The sequence below is a fragment of the Natrix helvetica genome (assembly GCF_964273705.1).
Source record: "Natrix helvetica genome assembly, chromosome: 15".
Lineage (NCBI taxonomy): Eukaryota > Metazoa > Chordata > Lepidosauria > Squamata > Natricidae > Natrix > Natrix helvetica.
The window spans coordinates 6575671-6597569 of record NC_138565.1 but is presented as its reverse complement, the minus strand read 5'-3'; the positions used below and the strand labels follow the sequence as shown (position 1 = coordinate 6597569).

The 21899-nt window shown below is 47.3% G+C and overlaps 3 protein-coding genes across 8 annotated transcripts in view; 1 reads left to right on the top strand and 2 right to left on the bottom strand.

Moving 5' to 3' along the window:
* The window catches only part of GOLGA2 (golgin A2), a 39576-nt gene extending 36927 nt beyond the window's left edge, over positions 1-2649 (bottom strand). For all 5 annotated transcript variants that reach the window (XM_081967126.1, XM_081967128.1, XM_081967129.1 and 2 more), the window contains exon 1: positions 2392-2649. In XM_081967126.1, coding sequence (XP_081823252.1) covers positions 2392-2634 — 243 coding nt within the window. In that variant the 5' untranslated portion in view covers positions 2635-2649. The remainder of the gene's footprint in view (positions 1-2391) is intronic.
* Positions 2650-2715: 66 nt separating this feature from the next.
* SWI5 (SWI5 homologous recombination repair protein) lies at positions 2716-9009 on the top strand. The gene is made up of 6 exons (XM_081967177.1): positions 2716-2811; positions 5542-5826; positions 5955-6003; positions 7197-7312; positions 8192-8286; positions 8874-9009. The coding sequence occupies exons 2-6, from the start codon at positions 5660-5662 to the stop codon at positions 8936-8938; spliced, it is 492 nt and encodes a 163-aa protein (XP_081823303.1). The 5' UTR covers positions 2716-2811; positions 5542-5659; the 3' UTR covers positions 8939-9009.
* Positions 9010-9153: 144 nt separating this feature from the next.
* On the bottom strand, positions 9154-21895 carry TRUB2 (TruB pseudouridine synthase family member 2). Of its 2 annotated transcripts, XM_081967171.1 has the most exons (8): positions 21674-21895; positions 20255-20401; positions 19586-19660; positions 18869-18930; positions 18164-18245; positions 17915-17987; positions 13129-13265; positions 9154-10909 (listed from the first exon to the last, which is right to left on the bottom strand). In XM_081967171.1, the coding sequence occupies exons 1-8, from the start codon at positions 21786-21788 to the stop codon at positions 10638-10640; spliced, it is 963 nt and encodes a 320-aa protein (XP_081823297.1). In that variant the 5' UTR covers positions 21789-21895; the 3' UTR covers positions 9154-10637. The 2 variants fall into 2 exon arrangements, with proteins under 2 accessions (XP_081823297.1, XP_081823298.1); XM_081967172.1 differs by lacking the exons at positions 9154-10909; positions 13129-13265 and adding an exon at positions 15402-16194 and having other exon boundaries at positions 21674-21892.
* Between the last annotated feature and the right edge of the window lie 4 nt (positions 21896-21899).

The following is a 21899-nucleotide window of genomic DNA, read 5'->3' as shown; positions in this document are numbered from 1 at the left end:
AGACCGACACGGACTTCAGAGGAGAATCAGAACGGCAGGAAAAAAACAGGCGGCGCGAGGGGGAATTTAGGTTTCAGGCTAGGTCGGTTTAGCCACCAACACATTCAAGAGATAAAACTACAAGTAAACTTCGACTTACGGCCACAATTGAGTCCAACATTGACGTTGCTAAGTGAGACATGGGTTACGTGAGCATTTTACGACCTTTCTTGCCACCGTTGTTAAGTGAACCGCTGCAGCTGATGAGTTAGTAACATGGTCGTGAAGGGATTGTGGCTCCCCCATTGATTTGGCTTGTCCGAAGGTCGCAAAAGGAGGGGATCGCATAGCCCTGGGACACAGCAACAGTCATAAATGTGAGTCGGTGGTCAAGCATCCGGATGTAAATGGCCGTAAGGGTGAAAAACGGTCGTAAGCAGTACCGTTGTAACTTTGAACAGTCACGAAATGATCTGTTGTAAGTCGGGGACTACCTGTATAGATTATTCTATTGGGGGGGGGGGGGGAGGAAGAAAGGAACAACTTCCGCCCCCATAAAAATTGTTACAATGGGGACAGATTCCAAACTTTAAAATAACTTCCCAGAAACAAAGTCAGTGGGGAAACACCGGATTAAAAGCAGCGATTCGATCAACAACCTTGGCAGGGGGGAAAAAGGTCGTAAAATTGTATGTGACTCACTTAACAACCCTCTTTGTTTAGCAATGGAAATTCTGGGGCCCAAATGTGGTCGTAAGGTGAGGATTACCTGTCTGATGCTTAAAAAGCTGCCCTTCTCTAGCCTCAGCCCCAAATCCCAACAATAAAGGAAATATTTGAAGTCAAAGCAGATTTACCTCCCGCTCCCTGAAAACTACCCACTTAAATTCCCCCCCTTCGACTAAATCACGAGGGGATCCCCTTTTAAGGGCTCCACTTATGGGGTTTCTCCTCCTCCCCCTCTATGGGAGCACTTCTTTGACAAAGGGGGAAATAAAGGGAGGGGGTGCATCACACCTTTAGCCCCCAAGAAGGCACAGAAGTGTCTTTGCAAGAAACCCCCCTTCCCCTCTTTTCCAAGCCTCTATCTGGAGGGGGGGCTTCTCTCCCAGTTTGCAAAGGGATGTCCTGGATCCCAAACGAGGGGGCTGATTTATGGAGGGGGTCTCCCCCATTGCAAACTCCCATTACAAGATAGAGTCCCCACCAGCAATTTTACTTCTGCAGGCGCGTATAAAAGCACCCCCAACTCAGAACTCTCCCCCCCCACACACAAACCTTTAACTACAACTCCCATCAGCCTCTAGTGGTTTCTCTCCCATGTTCGCAAAGAGGTTGATTTATGGGGAGGGTCTCCAGCATCCCAAGGCTAAGCTCCACTCTCCCCACCTCCGCCTTCACCCCAAACATCTCCCCCCACAACCCAGGCCAACTCCACCACTCCACCACCTTCAACTACAAGTCCCATCAGCCTCCACCACTCCAATCGTTTCTCCCCCAGGTTCGCAAAGGGGTTGATTTATGGGGAGGGTTTCCCACATCCCAAAGCTAAGCTTGACTCCCCCCCCCAACCCAGGATTCCCCCTCACTCCACCACCTTTGACTACAAGTCCCATCAGCCTCCACCACTCCAATGGTTTCTCTCCCAGGTTCGCAAAGGAGTTGATTTATGGGGAGGGTCTCCCGCATGACAAGCCTAAGTTCGACTCTCCCCACCCCCACCATCCTCCCCCCACACTCCACCATCGTTGACTACAAGTCCCATCAGCCTCCACCACTCCAATCGTTTCTCTCCCAGGTTCGCAAAGGGGTTGATTTATGGGGAGGGTTTCCCACATCCCAAGGCTAAGCTTCACTCCCCCCCCAACCCAGGATTCCCCCTCACTCCACCATCTTTGACTACAAGTCCCATCAGCCTCCACCACTCCAATCGTTTCTCTCCCAGGTTCGCAAAGGGGTTGATTTATGGGGAGGGTCTCCCGCACCCCAAGGCTAAGATCGACTCTCCCCACCCCCCACCCCAAAAATCTCCCCCCCCCACCCCACTCCAGCCCCTTTGACTACAACTCCCATCAGCCTCCACTCCCTCCAAAAGCCAGTCTCTCCGGGGAAACTGATCCTCCAGCAAACTCCCCCACTTAAGAAGACCTCTGGAACCATTAGCCTGCCCCTCCCTCCCCCCACGTTCCCAGAAGCCATCGGGGCCGCGGGGAGGGGAGGATGGGCGTTGTAGTCCCCGGAGCCGGGAGGCCTGAGGAGGATGGGGCTTGTGGCGGCGTTCCTCCACGGGCCTCCCCCACCCCCGAGGCGGAGGGCGGCTCCCGACGAAGCCAGGCCAGGCCCGCACTAGGCCTCGCCGCCTCAGGGGCGCAACCCGGGCCGGCCTCTCGCGCTTCCCGCGGGACGCCATACCTTCTTCCTAGCCGCCGCCAGCTTGTTCTGCCTGCTGTCGTCCGCCATGTCCGCGCCGGGCTCCGGCCACGTCAACCCGGCAGGCGGCGCGAGGGGGAAATCGGCTGCTGGGCCGGACCAAGGCTCCTCCCGCAGCCGGCCCACCTCCTCCGCGGCGCTTACTGCGCACGCGTGGCGGCGGGGCTCGCGGCGCTGCCGTTGGGCCAATGGGCAGGGAGGCAAAGCGGGGGAGGGCACGCCCATTTCCCGCCCCGCCCATTTCCCGCCCCCCGCCCCTCCGGCGCCCAGCTGGCCTCGCTCGAGACGCGCCCGCTGTAGCTTCCGCGCAGGCGCGTCGGTATGGCGCGCACGCGCGCCTCTGCTTTCCGCCTGTAATGGCCGCAACTGCTGTGGCAACTCTCTTTATTTTTCTTCATTGACGTACGCTTCTTCTTCTTTCTTCTGGTGTATAATGATGCAATGAGAAAGGTTTTTTTTTAAAAAAAAAGACTTAAAAAAATCTCAAGGGAAACGGCGGGGGGAAGCCCAACAAGAATCAGGCTGGGGATGATGGGAGCTGGGGTTGGTGGAGAGGGAGGGCAGGGGGGGCGCAGCTATCCAGAGCCTGGAACCACCTCGCCCATCATCCTTGGGAGGCTCAACAGAGCTCTTCCTGGGGCTTTCTGAGTTTCCCCCCACTCCGCTCCCATCATTCCCAGCCTGACTCTAGGAGGGAGATGGGAGTTGGAGTCCCCTTGCCCTAAAAGGGTGGAGGGGGGGGGCTAACATTAGGGGAGAAGGTTGCTGCTTTGCAATAACCCCCCCACCCAAAAAAAAAAACCCATGGGCTTTTGTGAAGAAAGCTGCTTGCTGAGCTTGAGTGGAAAATCTCATTTTTTTTACAATATCTTTTTATTTTTCTTCATCTCCATCTTTCTGTGCTCCTTTCTTCTGATATATAAGAATGCAATGAAAAAGGATTTTGTAAAAAAAAAGAGGATAAAAAAGGCTCAAAGAGATTATAGAGAGAGCTAAAAATTTGGGGCATGTAATGATGTATGAGTATACAATATTATGATGAGAATAGCTGGAAATTGTAATCAGATCCACACTTTGGCCAAAAAATAAGTTTGGAGTGGTGGGGTGGGGTTAAAAATATAATTGCTGCATATGTATATTTTTTAAAAGGAGGATATTTGTTAAAATTATTAATATGAAAGATGTTTATTGAAATGAAATTACTAACACCCATCCACATAAAATGGAGCCCGCTCAGATGCTGAAATACATCATGCAAATGAGATGAAGAGAGTGGAAGAGAGAAGGGAGACAAGAGGAGGAAGAGAGGGGTTAGGAGAGGGGGGAAGAGAAGGAGAGAAAGAAGGAGTGGAAAGAGGCGAGGGGAGGAGGAGAGAGGAAGGGGAAGTAGAGAAGAGAAGGTTGACAGAGGGAAGGGAGGAAGAGAGAAGGAGAAGAAAGTGATCAATAGGGTATAAATACGGTGTATGGAGAGCATGATAGTCTTTGGGGGTTGATGGTAAGACGAATTGACATAATATAATTGTCTGAAACGGTATAGGGTTTCCTGCCTAGGCAGGGGGTTGGACTAGAAGACCTCCAAGGTCCCTTCCAACTCTACTATTGTATTTGTATTAATATTGAATAATACAAAATAGTGTTGATTATGTAATGGTATATAGGTGGTTATTTGTATGAAAATGAAAAAATGAAAAAGTTTTGAGAAAAAAAAGTGAAACAGCAGGGGAAGTCCAACAGAGTCAGGCTGGGGATGATGGGAGCTGGGGTTGATGGTAGGAAGCGGGGAGACAGCAGTTACCCAGAGGTTGGAGCCACCTCGCCCATCATCCTCAGAGCAGGAGCTTGGAAATTCAACAGAGCTCTTCCTTGGGCTGTGGGGGTTTCTGGATTCCCCCACTCCAGCTCCCATCATTCCCAGCCTGACCCTAGGAGAGAAATGGGAGCTGGAGTCCCCTTGCCCTGAAAGGGGGGAGGGTTGGGCTAACATTAGGGGAGAAGATTGCAGCTTTGTAATAACTTCCCCCCCCCAACCAAGAGCTTTTGTGAAGAAAGCTGCTTGCTGATCTTGGCTGGGGGAAAAAAACACTCATTTTTGCAATATCAGGCCCAACCTGCTGAGCTGCTTTCTGCAATTTTATCATTATTAATTAAATGTACAGTGTGTGGTTTTGCCGAATCATCGGCAGGTGGTTTTTTGCTTTCCAAAGGTGGGAGACGAGAGGTGCATCTTCACAGCATTGAAAACTCCCCCTTTTGAACTTTCCCCCCTCCCCAACAGCCTCGGAATCCCCTCTAAATAATTCGGAGCAAGCTGGCTTAGCTTAACCAAGGCAAGGCAGCACCAAAGTTAGTGCTTCAGGTCGCTTCCCACTGAGTCATTCTGTAATCAGGTTGCCGCACCCAAGGATCTCCTCAAAGAACATGTTTTTCTTCCTGGAGTTGAGCTTCCACGGGTCTGCAAAGACCCAGCCCAAGCTGCATTAGCCTGCAGCTTGCGTGGCAAAAAGCATGGCAGAATTATTTGGCTGGGTTGAATCTCCAAGGTGCTTTTCCAAATGCAAACGAAACTGCTGGAAAAAAAAATGAGAAAGGCAGGGTCTCGGTTAAGAGACTGGACGGCCACTTGTCTGAAAGAGTCTCCTGCTTGAGCAGGGGGGCTGAAACTAGAAGACCTCCAAGGTCCTTTCTAGCTCTATTTTAAATGGAAAAGGGGGACGTTGGGCAGCAAATTCATTGAATAACTTGTTTTTATTACTAGTGTGAGGGTGCAACATTTCTCCTAATAATTAAGGAGTCCATAATATTGATTTAACCAGCATTAAATCCTTCATGGATTTTTTAAGCACCACCTTAACATGGATGTCTTTACTATTCCAAAACTTCCCAATTATTCCCAACACTAAACTCCTAGTTTAACAAGTCTAAATTTGGTTTTTAGTATGATGCTTGCCTTGCAATTTCTTGAAGGAACTTGACTTTCTGTTTGTGGTGGTGGTTGTTTTTTGTCTGTTTGCCTTGCTGGACCCTTAGTCCCTTGTATTTTGGCCATTGTTTTCTGATGTTTTATTTTGGAATCATTACGATTTTCAAAATATTGCAATCTTTTTACGTTTTACATCTTTGGCAGAACAGTCTACGCAGGAAATAAATCTCCGTTTTTGGACCTCACCCTAGCAAACAAGATGCTTATGAATGACCCACGGCTGTGAGCTGCAAAAATCAATTTATTCTTTCTGTTCCTGACAACTGTATGAATCATCAGATGCAGAAGGAAAAGGAAGTTGTTCCCGATTGCGGTTCTACCACTGGCTTGGGAAATATTCCAGCTAAACAAGAAGATGAATCCCCTTTGAATCAAGGGGGCAAGCATAACCTGGGATTAAGGGGGAAAATCTCCCCCAAACCTTTAATATGGAGGTAAGAATGGTTTAAATCCTGAACGTTCATTCATTTCTTGGCTAACCTGAGGATTCGGGTTTGTCCTGACTCCTTTGAAGAGCTTTTAAATTTTTTTTCTTGATCGTCTTTCTTTTTTAAAAATTCAGGACACCTCAAGCAGCCAGGAGAAGTTGTAATGCAAGCTTTAAGTCTCCGGTAAGTGTACGTAAAATCAAATTTCTCATCCCTCTATGGAATGTGCATCGATTAAATGGATCTGACATTCTAAGAATGTAGGAAACAATTTTGGAAATCACAATTGTAGTCCAGATTCCTTGAAAATAACCTCTGCAGGTGATTCTGATACATGGCCAGGATCCTAGATGTAAACCAAGTAGCACTAAAAGTTGCGTTCAACAGGTCAAAATAAGATTATGCGTCTTGATTGGCTCTGTATCTTTATTTGCAATCAGAAAACTCAATCCTATCAATTTTTTAAAGGTAAATCAACATCTTTTGGAGACTCTTGTTTTAATTTTCTTTAAAAAACGCTGAGCTGTAAATCCATGAGATATTAATTGGTTGGGTGGGATTTTTAGTGAGTAGGGCAGGTTACGAATCTTTTTGCAGAATGGGCAAATCTTTTGCTTGTAAATAAGATGGCTTGGAATCTCAACTTTTTTTTTATAAAGCAAAAATTATTATTTTGACAGTCTTGATATTATCAGGAAAACTGGAGAGATGGTGGAATAACATTTTTACAGTAAAAAGTATGGAGATATATATCTCTCTCCAAGAAAGTGTGTGTGTGTGTGTGTGTGTGTGTATGTGTATATATATATATATATATATGTGTGTGTGTGTGTGTGTGTGTTACAACCCCTGGTATGCCCAAATATGGGAGGGAGCTCACTACTCCCCCTTTCTGTCCTTCGGCTCATTACAGAAAACCATCCAGGCAGAAAACCATATTTTTATTTTTAATGTTGCCTTTTTATATTTGTGTTGTATTTGTGCTGATAAATAAATAAAGGGGGACTAGTATAGATCTATTTCAAGCTATTTAGCTCTCATCAGCTAGCCATACCCTTACTGGTTCAAATCCCAGTAAGGGTATGGCTAGCTGATGAGAGCTAAATAGCTTGAAATAGATCTATACTAGTCTCCCTTTATTTATCAGCACAAATACAACACACACACACAGACACATATATACTTACTTTCTCTCTCTCTCTCTCTCTCCCCCCCCCCAATAGGGGTGAGTAGATTTTGGCTCTGTCTTTATGGTGTTCATCCCCCCACCCCACCTTGATAGCACTGAAGCTATTCTAAAATCTCTTGGCATCCCACCCACCCCCAGTGCTGAAATCATAAAAAAATGTTTAGCATTGTCTTTCTCTGTGCAACAGGTTCTTCCTCCGAGGAGCTGTCAGCCTCCCGATAAAGACATTTTGCATCACGAAGTCGAAGAGCTAAAATGCAAGGAGCTTGCTATGGATCAGGAAATAGCACAACTCAAGACTGAGTGTGTATTTATACATGTTTCACGTACACTAAGACATCTGTTTCAAACTGCTGTATTGTGTGGGTGAGAAGTGGCAGCTCAAGTACAGTAACTTTTTCAGGAGGAAAGTTGAGTTAATTTACGTAGGCCAAACCTTCTTCTCGAAAAACCCTCTTTTTCTTGTGCAGTCTGTGTTTTTGTGAGAGGCTGTTTTCCACAAAGATACAGATTAACAGAGTTGGAAGGGACCTTGTAGGTCATCTAGTCCATCTCCCACCCAAGGAGACCCTACACCATTTTTGATAGATAGTAGTCCAGTTTCTTCTTGAAAGCTTCCAGTGATGAAGCTCCCACAACTTCCGAAGGCAACTTGTCTTCTCTTTGGGAGTTGATTGCTCCCACTGTCAGAAAGTTCCTCCTTATTTCTAGGTTGAGTCCCTTCTTGTTCAGTTTCCATCCATTATTCCTTGTCTGGCCTTCGGGTGCTTTGGGGAATAGCTTGGCCCCCTCCTCTCTGTGGCAGCCCCTCAAATATTGGAAGGCTGCTCTTTTGTCTTCCCTGGTCCTTCTCTTCCCTAGACTAGCCATGCCCAATTCCTGCAACCGTTCATCATATATTTTAGCCTCTGGAGAACCTTTGAATGATCCCAGCACAACCTGATTGCCAGAGATTAATGAATAAAGTGGAATATTTTAGAATTCCAGTATCTTGGGAATGGGGTTGGTACATGTTATTAATTTAAGCAAGGCTGGGGTTACTAGAAGGCAGGAGAAAAATATAAAATAAAGTCATACATGTTTTTTTCTCAAATCTTGTTCCTCCTCCAGCAGCTCTTAAGAATCACACATCTGGTTTGTCTTGACTTTTCTGATTTTGGGGTTGTTGTTTTTTCCCCCCAGAGGATACAACCTGGAGGAACTGGAAAACCACATTACTCTGCTTCATGAATACAACGAGATCAAAGACGCCGCACAAATGCTTTTAGGCAGATTGGGTAAGGACTAATATAGAACCGTACTGAGTGTGTGGAGGTATATATATATTTTAACTATAAACATTCTCCGTTAGATAACTTAGCATCGTCCTTCACCGCCTGGTAGCTGATGCACACCAGCATCTGGACTTGCAGCTGTTGGGGGAAGTGACTTTAAAACAGTTGGAAGTTTGTCTTAATTGCCCCAGACCCACAAGGCAAATTCAAGCAATTTTAACACCTAGAGTACTGCATCCAATTTTGTCACCACACTATAAAAAAGAAGTTGAGACTCTAGAAAGAGTGCAGAGAAGAGCAACCAGGGTGATGAGGGGACTGGAGGCTGAAACATATGATGAATGGTTGCAGGAACTGGGCATGGCTAGTCTAGGGAAGAGAAGGACCAGCAGTCTTCCAATATTTGAGGGGCTGCCACAGAGAGGAGAAGGAGGCCAAGCTATTCTCCAAAGCACCCGAAGGCCAGACAGATTAATCTGACTAATCTTCCAATTACCGAGAGTTTACGGAAGCAATTACTGTCTTGTTTGTGTTTTCTCTTTCCGCCCTCATTTACACAATCTTCTTTGTGTTTTTTTTTTTTCTCCTAGCTGCAATCAGGGGCGTCACCACCAAAGATCTCTACCCTGAATTTGACCTGGACCTTAATGATTAGGAGGAATGTAAAACGTTGACACCCCCCCCCCCTCTTAGAATGTGGAAATATAATACGTGGTGAAAAGGCAACCGCTGTTAAATTCGTTATTCCCCCTGGAAACAATAGCTTTAATTTGGGGAGGAAAAAATAATAATAACCATTTAATGGATGGAGACGCTGTTGGGCTTATTACTGCCATTTTGAGGTGGACAGAACAAAAATTTCTACATACATATAAATATCTGCAGAATTCTAGAAAGCTGCCCTGGATTGAGGAATTGTTAATTATGTCCCATTTGTTATGAGGGTTGACCAGGCTAAAATATAAAGCCATAAAATAGGGGGGGAAAGGTTGTATTAGTTGTGTAAATGCTTCGGGTGTGATTGAATGGAAGTCCCTTCAGCCTTAGGTCCATTTAGTTTCAGCCTTTTCTCCTCCTCCAAAAAGAGCTGGATTGGAAAGTGGAATCCTCTCCAAATCATCACAATTTTTTTTAACTACGATCTGAAATCTAGGCTTCCTCAAACATGGCTGTCGAAAACAGCGGGGGGAACTCCGCTCCTTTGGAGCGTGTTGCGCAAACAACAGTTGTGTATAAAAGTGGCACGTTATTTGCTTGGAAGTGAATTTCAGAAGCGTTTGTGAGACGGTGGAAGCTCTTGACGCTGAGATAAAGGGGTGTGTTTTTTGCGTTAGAATCCAGACGCTGCATTGCACAGATGTGGGCATACCTTGAAAAACTAGTTCAGACCTTTTGAGTTCCATTTAGTAAGCAACATCTGCTAAGAATGTTTATTTCTGTGGTAGGAAGAAACAAAAATAGCTTATTTTAATAGAAATTCGGTTGGTGTTTGAAATACACAACTGTGGTAACGATCTGTTACTTTGAAATATCCTATTTCAGCCACAACAACTAATTTTGCTGTGCTGGATCTGGGCACAGTGTCCCTTCCTTCCTTCCTTTTAATCATCCATCCATCCTCTTATCTTCCATCCATCCATCCATCCATCTTTCCATCCATCCCTTCTCTCATCTCCTTCCTTCCCTCCCTCCGATCCATCCCTTTTTTCTCCTCCCTTCCCTCCCTTTTTTCTGTTTTTCTTCCTTCCTTCCATTTAATCATCCATCAATCCATCCTTTCATCTCCTTCCTTCCTTCCACCCATCCATCCCTGCTCTCATCTCCTTCCTTCTCTTCCTCCCTCCCATCCATCCTTTTTTCTCCTTCCCTCCCTCTTTTTTTCTTTCTTCCTTCCTTCCTTCCATTTAATCATCCATCCATCCTTTCATCTCCTTCCTTCTTTTAATCATCCATACATCCTCTCATCTCCTTCCCTCCCATCCCTCCCTTTTCTTTCCTTCCTTCCCTTTTTTTCTTCCTTCCACCTAATCATCCATCCCTTCTATCATGTCCTTCCTTCTTTTAATCATCCATCCTCTCATCTTCCTTTCTTCCCTCCCTCCCTTCCCTCCCTCCCTTTTCTCACCTTCATTCCTTCCTTCCCCCTCTCTCTTTCCCTCCCTCCCTCCCTTCTCCGTCTCTTAAATTGCAACATCCTTGGCACGTTGTGTACAGTTTTAGAGAGGAACAAGTCAACGTGGAAGCTTCTGATCCAAACTAAAAATTGGAATCCCGGGATGTTTCATATGGTTTCCCCCTCCCCCTCCCCCCAATTGAGAACTCTGGCAAATTTCCTATCGAATTCTGGATTTGGTTCAGATTCGGTCCCTTTCACGATCCTCCGCCCCAGCGTTCCGGTGTGCAAGGCTGTTTTGAAGTTCAGCTTTTACTTTCTGATGGGCTTGCAAAATCGCCCGCTGGATGTTCGCGAGGTCCCACTGCGTCCTCAGCAGGGCGTCCTCCAGCACAAAGGCGCCGTCCCGCACCCGCCTCACTTGGCTGCACACCGCCGTGGTCTTCAGTTCCAAGCCAATCTCGTGAACGACCTTGCGGAGATACTGCGTGGTCTCGTGCAAGCAGTGAATTTCTAACAAAAGGCAAGGAAGAAAGCCCAAAAGCTCAGCAAAACTTCAAGTTGTAATTCACAATTACTGCCTGGAGAGTTGAATGTGTCTCTAATGCAACCTCTTCCCTCCCCCGGTTTATTAAAATAATTTCAGGCTGGCCTGGCTAAGAAAAAAACACCGTATTTTTCAAAGTATAGGACGCACCTTGGTTACTGGGGAGGAAAATAGGGGGGGGGGAAATCCTGCCTACCACGTATTCGTCTGACTAGCGTCCTTAGTCTGGTCAGCTTCAGCACATACGTTTTCTGGTTTTGAGCGCGTGTGCGTGCTTTTTATCCCCTCGTTGAGGATAAAAAAACAGCTTCTAAAGCACAGCTGATCGTTGGAGGGAGCAGCAGTGAGAAAAGCAGGGAAGATCGCTTCACTTGTTAGCGCCCCATTGGGGCTTGAAAAAAGCTACATTCGGAGTATAAGACGCATCCAAATTTTCAGCCTCTTTGGGGATGTGGGGGGAAGTGTGTCTTATACTCCAAAAAATACGGCAATCTTTAAGCCGTTAGGCATCTTACAGAAAGCTCCAATTCTTTTGTCTTTTTTTAGCGCAATTCTGCTGGATCAGGTTTATACTCTTGAATAAAAGACATTCTTATTGGCCCAGTTTTTATTTTCTGGACTGAATTTTAGCAGGTTAAAGTTTCTGCCTTTAATCGCAGCATTTTCACCTTCCTTTGATGTTGAAAATTCAGTACAGTGGACAAAATGAAGAATCACCAGGTCTCCATCAAAGTTTCTCAAACGTGGCCAACTTTAAAATGTCTGGACTTCAATTCCCAGAATTCCCCAGCCTGGGGAATTCTGGGAATTGAAGTCCAGACATTCTAAAGTTGGCCATGATTGAGAAACACGGATTAATTCTAAACCAATGCTGATTAGTTTTGCAGCATCCCCGCTAGCTATCCAACCCACCGCTCATTCCTTTCTTCCAAAGCTATCTTTTTCAGTTTGGGGATGCAGGAACAAAGTTTAAAGATTTAAAGAGAGTTCCGGAGCTTAATTTCCTATTTTTAAATAAAACAAGGGCGCCAGTCTGCCTTAATCTAAGAGAAAAGGCCCTCATCATCACCTTTTAATGATCCCATAATCCCTTGCATGGTGGAGTCCAGGCAACTGGACTTGAGTGTTTACTGGCCGGATGCCCTTCCTGTCGCCAATGCTGAGTTATATTCAGCAGTTATATTCAGCAAAATTGTGGAAACCTTTTGTGGAAAGTGTATTTTTTTGAGGTTGGATGGCTAATAACACCATTTTATTTTGCAGTAGTACCATAAAATTACATATCAATGGAAAGATAATTTAATCAAGAATGTAATGCAACAAAGTTTGTTCAGTTATCCGTACTCTGTGAAAAGGTATAGCCAAATAACCGGGAAAAGGAAGCGCAACTTGCTTAGGTTGATATCAGGTAGCTTTACTTCACCTGATTGTAGCCAACAAGCACCAGTGTTTAGAGAGCCAATCAGGTGTCATCTTGTTTTGGCAATAGCCAAATAGCCCTGACTTTAACCCAATTGAAAATATATGGAGCTGGCTAAAGAAACTTGTTAAATCAGAAGCGACCCATTAATAAAACCAAGTTAACAGAAGCAATCATTCAATCTTGGTTTGACATTATAACAGATCCAGAACTAAGTCTCGGTTCACTCCACGGGAAGATATTGTAAGGCCATAATTCATGCTAAAGGTTACCCAACTAAGTACCCTTTTTCCCCCGAAAATAAGACCTCCCCAAAACTGGGCTTTTGAGCACATGCGCTAAAATAAGCTCTCCCCCCAAATATTGCAACTCAGCGGCAGCAGCCATGAGGTGACCACGTTCGCCGCCTCCTGCACCCCTCCAAAATAATAAGTCCTCCCCCCCAAAGCGCTTATTTTGGAGGTCAAAAGAAAATAAGATCTCATCTTATTTTCGGGGAAACACGGTATTAACTGACGTGGTGATCATTTTGGTACTGTATATCTCATTTTAATTTTTGTATACCTCATTTTTTTTCTGCGTGTTTCACTTTTGTTTCTTTAGCACTGCTATCCTAACAGCCAATCCTTCATAAAAGTTATTCCATTGATATGTAATTGTACGGTACCACGGTACGGCAACTTGCCATCCAACCTCAATAATACACTTTTTCCCAAACTTTTGGCCACTACCACCTCTAGGCCACTAAGAGAGGAGGATTCGTACCCAGCTGGAATTCAGGCGGCTCAAAACGGAGGCATCGCACTGCCGTGATCAAAGGGGGGCTTTTAACCATGGGGCGAATTAAACCCTTGACCGCCAGCTCATAAGATTCTTGCGTTTTCAGGTCCAAGTTAGCCCATCTGGGAAGGGATGAGAATAAAAAACAAAAACAGAAGCATAATTAGTTGGCAAAAAAAGTCAGTCCGGGATCAAGGCTTGCGAGAAGTCCTCGACGTACGACCTCCCCCCAACGGAGCCCCAAATGTTACGTTGCTAAGAGAAACGTGTCCAGCGCGTTTTGCCCCCGTTCTACGACTTTCCCTGCCACATTCGTTCAGTGAATCGCCACAACGGTTCAGTTAGTAACACCGTCGTTAATTGAACCTGGCTTTTGCTCGTCCGAAGGTGGACAAAAAGGGGAGGGAGGTGTCACGTGACCTCGGGACGCTGCGGCAGTCGTAAATATGAACCAGTTGTCAAGCATCCAAATGTCAATGGCGTGACGCCTAGGGATGTTGCAACGGTCGTAAGTGTGAAAATGGTCATAAGTTGCTTTTTCTGATGCCGTTGTAACTTTGAACGGTCTCTAAACTGTCGTAAATCGAGGACTACCCGTATTTGCTTTAACTCATGTTCCTATCAACATTATCGCCTCATCACCGATCACCGGTCAAATAGGGCCCTGAGTTTTGGCTAGGACCAGAAAATATCTTTTTATGCTTTGTTAATTTTTATTATGATGTCTTTTTATAATTGGGGTGAGCTGCCCAGCGCCGCTGAGAGTCCGGTGTCATTTCCAGAATCAGAATAGAGCTGGAAGGGACCTTGGAGGTCTTCTAGTCCAGCCCCCTGCTCAAGCAGGAGACCTTAGACCATTTCAATCAATCATTTCAATCAATCAATCAATCAGAATAGAGCTGGAAGGGAGCTTGGAGGTCTTCTAGTCCAACCCCCTGCTCAAGCAGGAGACTCTATATCATTTCAGACAAAACAGTTGTCTAATCTCTTAACAACCAGCCGTTCCACTGGTTAATAGTTCTCTCTGTTAGGAAGTTTCTCCTTACTACTAGGTTGCTTCCCTCCTTGATAAGTTTCCATCCGTTGTTTCTTGTCTTGCCTTCTGGTGCTTTGGCCAATGGTTTGACCCCTTCCTCTCGGGGGCATCCCCTCAAACATTGGAAGACTGCTATCGTATCGTAACCTAGTCCTTCTTTTCTCTAGACTAGCCATGCCCAAATCCTGAAACCGTCCTTCCTATGTTTTAGTCTCCGGGACTCAAACATACAAAGAACGGTTGCCGGATTTGAGTATACTTCTCTGCATTTTTTTTTCTTTCCAAACCTCTGGATTGAAAGAGGGTTGCGGTTAACAATTGCAGCCGTCGGTAAAATAAGACGGCTAAGAATCATGCCCATTTTAACGTCCTTTTAGCCAGAGTCGTTAAGCGAATGACTACAGTTAACAGCTGCAGTGGTTCCGCTTAACAACCCTGGCTGAAAGGACGTAAGCGTGGGCGCGATTCTTAGCCATCTTATTTTACCGACGGAAATTCTGTCCCAAATCAAGGACTATCCGCATTGGTGACATAGATATCCCAAAAATAATTGTGTGTATTCCCATCCCCCGTCCCAGATCCTGGATTCCCTGTCCAGAAACGGCAGAAAACTCTGCTTAACTTAACCAAATAACGCTGAAGACTCGTGATTCTCCTTATTTATCGTGCCAAATTTGAGTGCAACACAAAGCCGCATTAACATTGGAACGAGCTCCTTCTGGAATTTTCTGGAGGAGAGCCAAGAGCCTAAGGGTTGCAACGAGGGTGTGTATATGTTGGGAGAAGCATGCTTTCCCTAACTGGTGGGCCCCAGGTGTGTTGGGCTTCTGTTTTTCCCGTGTGCACATTTTGCTGGAAAGGCGATTGTCAAAAGGGAAAGGTTCCCCTCGCACACCTGTGCCAGTCGTTCCCGACTCTAGGGGGCGGTGCTCATCTCCGTTACAAAGCCGAAGAGCCAGCGCTGTCCGAAGACGTCTCCGTGGTCATGTGGCTGGCGTGACTCAACGCCCGAAGGTGCACGGAACGCAGGTTCCCTTCCCACCAAAGGTGGCTCCTATTTTTCTCCTTGCATTTTTTTACGTGCTTTCGAACGGCTAGGTTGGCAGAAGCTGGGACGAGTCACGGGAGCTCACTCCGTTACACGGCACTCGGGATTCGAACCGACCTTTCTGATCGACAAGCTCAGCCTTAGCCACTGACCCACCCCGCAGTCCACACTCGGTTCGAACATAGGAATATTTTATTTATGCTACATGCTGCGAAAGTCACTCCTGTTCTAAAAACCTCATTAAAAACACCCTTCCCCCCCAAAAAAAATATATATGGTGTTTTGCCCCCCTTCAGCTTCATCCCCCAACTGAGAAAAATTTGGGGGAAGTCAATCTCCTTTTTACTGTTTGTTTTTTTAAATAAACTGGGGGGCCATGCAAGAATTCTTCGGCCCGCCGGTCCACCTCGGGGCGCAAAAATAGTCCACTTCAATTCACAATTCGCCCAAGTTGGGTATAGTTATATTTAATTTTAGATTAAGAGCCATTTCCTGAGCTCGGCCTTCTCTCTTATCAACCGCCATCGATCATTTTCCTCTTCCCCCGGGCAAGCAGCTGGGCCAGGAAGGATGGGAAGCCTTGCCCATCCCTGCCCGGGTGCAGGCTTCCTGATCCTCCTCATGTCCGAGTTACGGCTTCTTCTCATCCTCTCCCGAAGGGTCGGGAGGGGGCTGCTCCTGTTGCGGGATAATCTGCAGGAACTGCAAGAATTCTTCGGCCCGCCGGTCGGCCTCCGTCTCGGGACGCAAAATGCACCAGAGGAGGAGCAGCGCGATGCTCAAGTTGATCAGCATAGCCCGCCAGAGGGGCTGCTGCTGGTCGCTGCCCATGGATTGCCGCGTACTCCACCGTCGAGGATTGGCAGGGCTCTTGGTGAAGCACAGCGGCTCAGGGTTTTCGGGCTTCTCGCTCTCTTTGGGCCGGCTGTAGAGACGGCGCGGGAGGAAGCCGAGGGACAGAGGCGGCCTGCGAAGAAAACAGAAGGAGGTTGGTGAGGGGGCCAACCTTCTTCGCGCCTTCCAGCCCGTTTCTGTGGGTTTTAGATAGCGAGTCCTCGACTTACGGACCGGTCGCTTAACGGACATTCAAAGAGCTGCTTACGACCCGTTTTCAGAGTTACAATCTCTGCGCGGTACACAGCCTCGGTCCCAGCTACGCATTTTGGGCCCTTGGCAAACGGCTGGCCTGGATGCGCCCGTTTGCGCCATCCTGCGGGCAAGTGAGCGGCCATTTTGAGCCAGGTTTTTTTTGTCCGTTTTGGGTGTTTCGTTCCTTTATTTCCGGGCCCAGAAACGCCTTCGCTCTACGACGGTTGCGTTCGTTCAACTTAACGACCGTTGTAAACAAAACAGCGGGGGCTTCCCATCCGGTCCCGCGAGGCCGTGGTCGTACGGCTGCAGGGACTTGCCGCCGTGAACTCCTGGATCGGTTACGGTTCCTAAACTAAGAACTACCAAGCGGCTGGCAGCGGGAAATTGAAGCGGTCTAAAACGTCCGTGCACCGTATAGATTCTTTGGCTAAGAAATTCTCCCAGAAGTCCACCACACCTCAGGGCTTCAGTTTGGGAAATTGCTCTCAGTGGGCTGAGTTTGTTTTATCAATCCTCGAGCGGAAAGGAGATTTTAAAGGATGCCCCCTCCTCCCCCGGGCCATCTAAATCCTTTCTGAGTTAGTTTGTTTTCTTGCAAACACTTCATTACCCTAACTAGGTAATATCATCATTAGCACTGATGATGTTCCCTAGATGGGTCACGAAACGTCTGCAAGAAATCCACCAAGCTCAGAGAGCACCAAGGACCCCACAGTCCTCTTCCCCCTCCTCTTTCGCCTCCTCCTCCTCTCTGCAAACCCAACTCCCCTCCAGCACTGATGCTGTTCTGTAGGTGGGTGATGAAATGTCTCCTCTTCTCCCCACACCCCACTCCCTTCTAGCACTGATGATGTTACTTAGAGGCTTCCCAAGAGCCTGAAGCAAACTCCTGGTCCCGACAAAAACCCCTTTTATCAATTGGCTGTGAATTCTGCTCCTTCACATCCAGCAAAGTCTTTCGAGGGAGGATTTATGGTCACAGACCTTCTCTGGCTTGGAGAGCTGCCAGGACATATCTGCAGAACTTGGCAAGGAGTCTCAGAGAGTCACGAACCAATGAAGCGAACTAATTGTCTCCTGCAAACTCCACTCCCCCTTCGCTCCTCTTTTATTTCCTCTGGGAGGGGCCGTTCATCGTCCCCCTGTGGCTTTACTCCCAAGTGGACCCCTGTTCTTTAACTGTTTCCTTCGTCTGGCAACTCTGCGCATGCGCACACTGGGAACAGGCTCCAGCTGTTCTTCTGCCTCACTGATGTCTGACTCCGAAGGCAGCTGATAACTGCCAGACGGCCTCGACCCCTTCTCTGCCTCCAACGTAGAGCCTTCCCCAGCCTCCAGGACTGGCCCATCTTCCTCCCCAACCTCCTCACTCTCCGAATTTGCTGCAGGCCACAACAGATGGGTCATGAAACGTCTGCAAGAAAACCCCCCAAGCTCTTTGAGCACCAAGGACCCCTTGTTTTAACACTGAGCTACAAATATTCTCCTTTTTTTTTTAAGATCCTTTCTCTTCTGGAACATCCCTAACTTCGGGCAGTCCCCTTCCACACCCCACGCCCCTTTTCAAACACGGTCCCTGCAATCTGGACACTCACTGCAGCAGAGCCTTGTGGTTGGATCCCTGGATCACCGAAACCATCCGCTCCAGTTTCTCCCGCGTTACGTGATCTCCGAGGAAGAAGAAGAAGAAGGGAGACAAGCAGGGTTAAGTTTCCCTTCCTCTGGTTTCACACACACACACACGCGCCACCGTCTTTTCCCAAAGCAATTCCAAAAGTCCCAATATGGAAAAATCGCCAACTGTAACGCGTGTCCCTTTCGCTCCTCTGGACAAGCCCACTTACCAAAGGTGCTCTTCTCAATCAGTTTGCCTGTGTCCGAGAAGTCATCGGTGGCTTTGCCGAAGGAGCCGTTCACGGTGTAGGCCTTCGAAAAGGAAAGCATCCTTTTTTTTTTCCCCTTTCAATTATTATTTTTTTAATTCTCTTACATACCATTTTAAGTGTACATTCACACGGTTGCTATTCTTCTTTACATTTGTCATTCTTATACATTTGTTATTTCGTTTAATCGGTTATAATGGATGGACATAGAGATGGATGGATGGATGGGTGGGTGGGTGAGTGGGTGGATGGATGGACATAGAGATAGATAGGTAGGTAGGTAGGTAGGCAGGCAGTTCAGTTTCAGTTTATTAAATTTATAAACCGCTCCCTCTCCCCGAGGGGCAGGCAGGCAGGCAGACAGACAGGCAGACAGATAGAGGCAGGCAGGCATAGAGATAGACAGCAATAGCATTTAGACTTATATACCGCTTCACAGTGCTTTCCAGCCCTCTCTAAGCGGTTTACAGAGTCAGCCTCTTGCCCCCAACAATCTGGCTCCTCATTTGACCCACCTTGGAAGGATGGAAGGATGAATCAACCTTGAGCCGGTCAGGATCGAACTACCAAACCGCTAGCAGCCGAAACTGCATTCTAACCACTGCTCCACCACAGCTCATATCCTCCCCTTAACCCTAAGCATCTGAAATGGAAGGGACGGCTTACCTTGGTGAGATGTGCGTTGTGCCAGTTTTTGAGCAGCCTGTTGCCCCAACCGACGCCGAGCACTGATGGAGTAAAACGCAGAAGGCAAAACAACGGAGAATTAAAACACTCCCATTGCTTCCCTCTCAATGGGCTCTAGATCAAATTGGCTTCAAATTAATCTGGGCAGAAAGAATCGCACAGAACACTGGACAGTCCAAGTGGAGACACACAAACACATCAAAGTGTGCAACACACAAACACACGAAAATGTGCAAAACTGCAATTTCCCCATCCTAGAAAAATTCTGGATAAGCCCCCGATGGGAGAAGCTAAACTAACAATCCAACGAAGCTGAGTAAACCCTTCCTAACCGGTTAACGGAAAAAGTGTCTAAAAGCCGGATGAATTGCAGGAGAATATTGTATCTCTGACGATAGAGTGGTGGAGCTCTCGCCTCACCGCGCGTTCGATCCTAGGTAGAGGCAGGTATTTCTCTCTCTGTATATTCACAATGGGAATACATCTGCCAGACAAAACTCCACATTGGCAACAGGAAGAGCGTCCGGCCACTAAGCACTCTTGATAGCTCCATTCAGTTGCCCACTCCACCCCGCAAGGAATGGTTAAAGGATGAAGATTGTTCTTCTACTGATATCCCAGTTAAAAGCTGGCTACTAAGTTTGATCAAGCCCATCCTCCCGAGGAATTGTAATACCTAGAGTTTCTTTTACTTACCCAAAACTCCCGAGGATTTCATATCCAGATGACTGCCCACTCCAACACTTAATTGCGTGAAAACTGGTCCTGAAACTGTGCAAAAAAACCAACACGGATTTTAACGGTGGAAGGATGCTTGCATTGTAAAAAAACCAACACGGATTTTAACGGTGGAAGGATGCTTGCATTGTAAAAAAAACCAACACGGATTTTAACGGTGGAGGGATGCTTGCATTGTAAAAAAACCAACACGGATTTTAACGGTGGAAGGATGCTTGCATTGTAAAAAAACCAACACGGATTTTAACGGTGGAAGGATGCTTGCATTGTAAAAAAAACCAACACGGATTTTAACGGTGGAAGGATGCTTGCATTGTAAAAAAAACCAACACGGATTTTAACGGTGGAAGGATGCTTGCATTGTGCAAAGCAAAAAGAAAGAAAATAAAAATTACCTTATTTAATTTTTTTTCTCCCCCTTGAAGTGCCCAAGTATTTCTAAAGGTGCCAAATAGCCTCAACCAGCCAAAAACTTTGCAAACGTTTGGCTAGATTGATTTCACATCCTAAAAACATTCAGCCAAAGTGACTTGACAAATTACAACAACGTTTATCTCCTTCGGGCGGGTGGCATTCCCGATCCGGTTTTGTTCCCGATTTCCACAAATCCTCTTCACGTCATCTTACCTAAAGGATGGTCAGCCAACATAGGAACCTGGCTGACCTTCAGGGTCAGTTCCTTCCCGGTCTCCTCCTCCTCCTCCTCCTTTTCGGACATGGTGGGTTGAAAGCATATTTGTTGACGGGGTTCCGGGCGCTTTAAGGCGTTTAAGTCTGAAAAGCAGAAAACAAAACCAGGTTTTGTTTTTATTTTCTCTCTTATCCCCTCTTCCCAAACGGCAAGATCTGAATTGTTCCGAACTTTCAACTTCAGCATGTGAGCGGAAGGTTGGACTTACAAGACCTTTAAGGATTCTTCAAACTCTTGTTTATTTTTTTCTGGCAACGCATCCCATTTTTTTGTTGCTAAATGCCTCTTAGGAAGGAAGGGGCTGGACATCTGGTTGGGATAAAAGCTTCCCTGATAAAGATTAAAGCCATCCGTTCTGCTTCTTTGAAGCCCTCCAGATGTTCTCAACACCTGGGAAAGGGCGTATTATGTATCTGAGGGGTCCCGGTTGCCCTCTGAGCGTGCCTGTTTTCTTGCAAACCGTTCATTGCCCAAAATAACACCATCAGTTAATAGCACTGATGATGTTCCCTAGTTGGGTCATGAAAGGCCTGCAAGAAACCATCAAGCTTAGAGAGGAACGAGGATCCCATAGTCGTCGTCCTCCCCACTTTCTCCTTCCTCCTTCATCCCCCCTCTTCCTCCCAACACCCCACTCCCTTCTAGCACTGATGATGTTCCCTAGTTGGGTCATGAAACGTCTGTAAGAAAACTACCTAGCTCAGGGAGGAACAAGGATCCCATGGTCGTCCTCCTCCTCTTCCTCTTCCTCCTCCTCCCAACACCCCACTCCCTTCTAGCACTGATGATGTTCCCTAGTTGGGTCATGAAACGTCTGTAAGAAAACTACCTAGCTCAGGGAGGAACAAGGATCCCATGGTCGTCCTCCTCCTCTTCCTCTTCCTCCTCCTCCCAACACCCCACTCCCTTCTAGTACTGATGATGTTCCCTAGTTGGGTCATGAAACGTCTGTAAAAACACTACCTAACTCAGAGAGCACCAAGGACCGCGCAGTCCTCCTCCTCCTCTTCTTCCTCCTCCTCCTCTTCCTCCTCCTCCTCCCAGCAACCCCCACTCCCTTGTAGCACTGATGAAGTTCCCTAGTTGGGTCATGAAAGGTTTGCAAGAAAACCACCCAGCTCAGAGAGGAAGGAGGATCCCATAGTCCTCCTCCTCCCCCCTTTCTCCTTCCTCCTTCATCCCTCCTCCTCCTCCCCGCACCCCACTCCCTTCTAGCACCGATGATGTTCCCTAGCTAGGTCACGAAACGTCTGCAAGAAAGCCACCCAGCTGAGGCCTCCCGGGGGTGGCAGCCGCCTCCGGTGGCGGGGAGAGGGAGGCGAGCGGGGGAGGGGGAAGGAGAGGAAGCCACTCACCCTTGAGCAGATGCATCCGCACCGTCTCCTTCACCGCCCTCCAGTGCATCCCCGGCGGCTTGTAGACGGCGAAGAGCCCTTGCAAAGCCGTGCCGGCCGCCGCCGCCGCCCGCATGGTGCCCGTCCTCCCTCGGCCGCGGCGCAACCGCCTCTCCGCTCCCCGCCTTTGCACTGCCGGGTTCAGCCCTGCTGGGAATAGAGTCCCGGCCGGAACACGAGCCCCAGC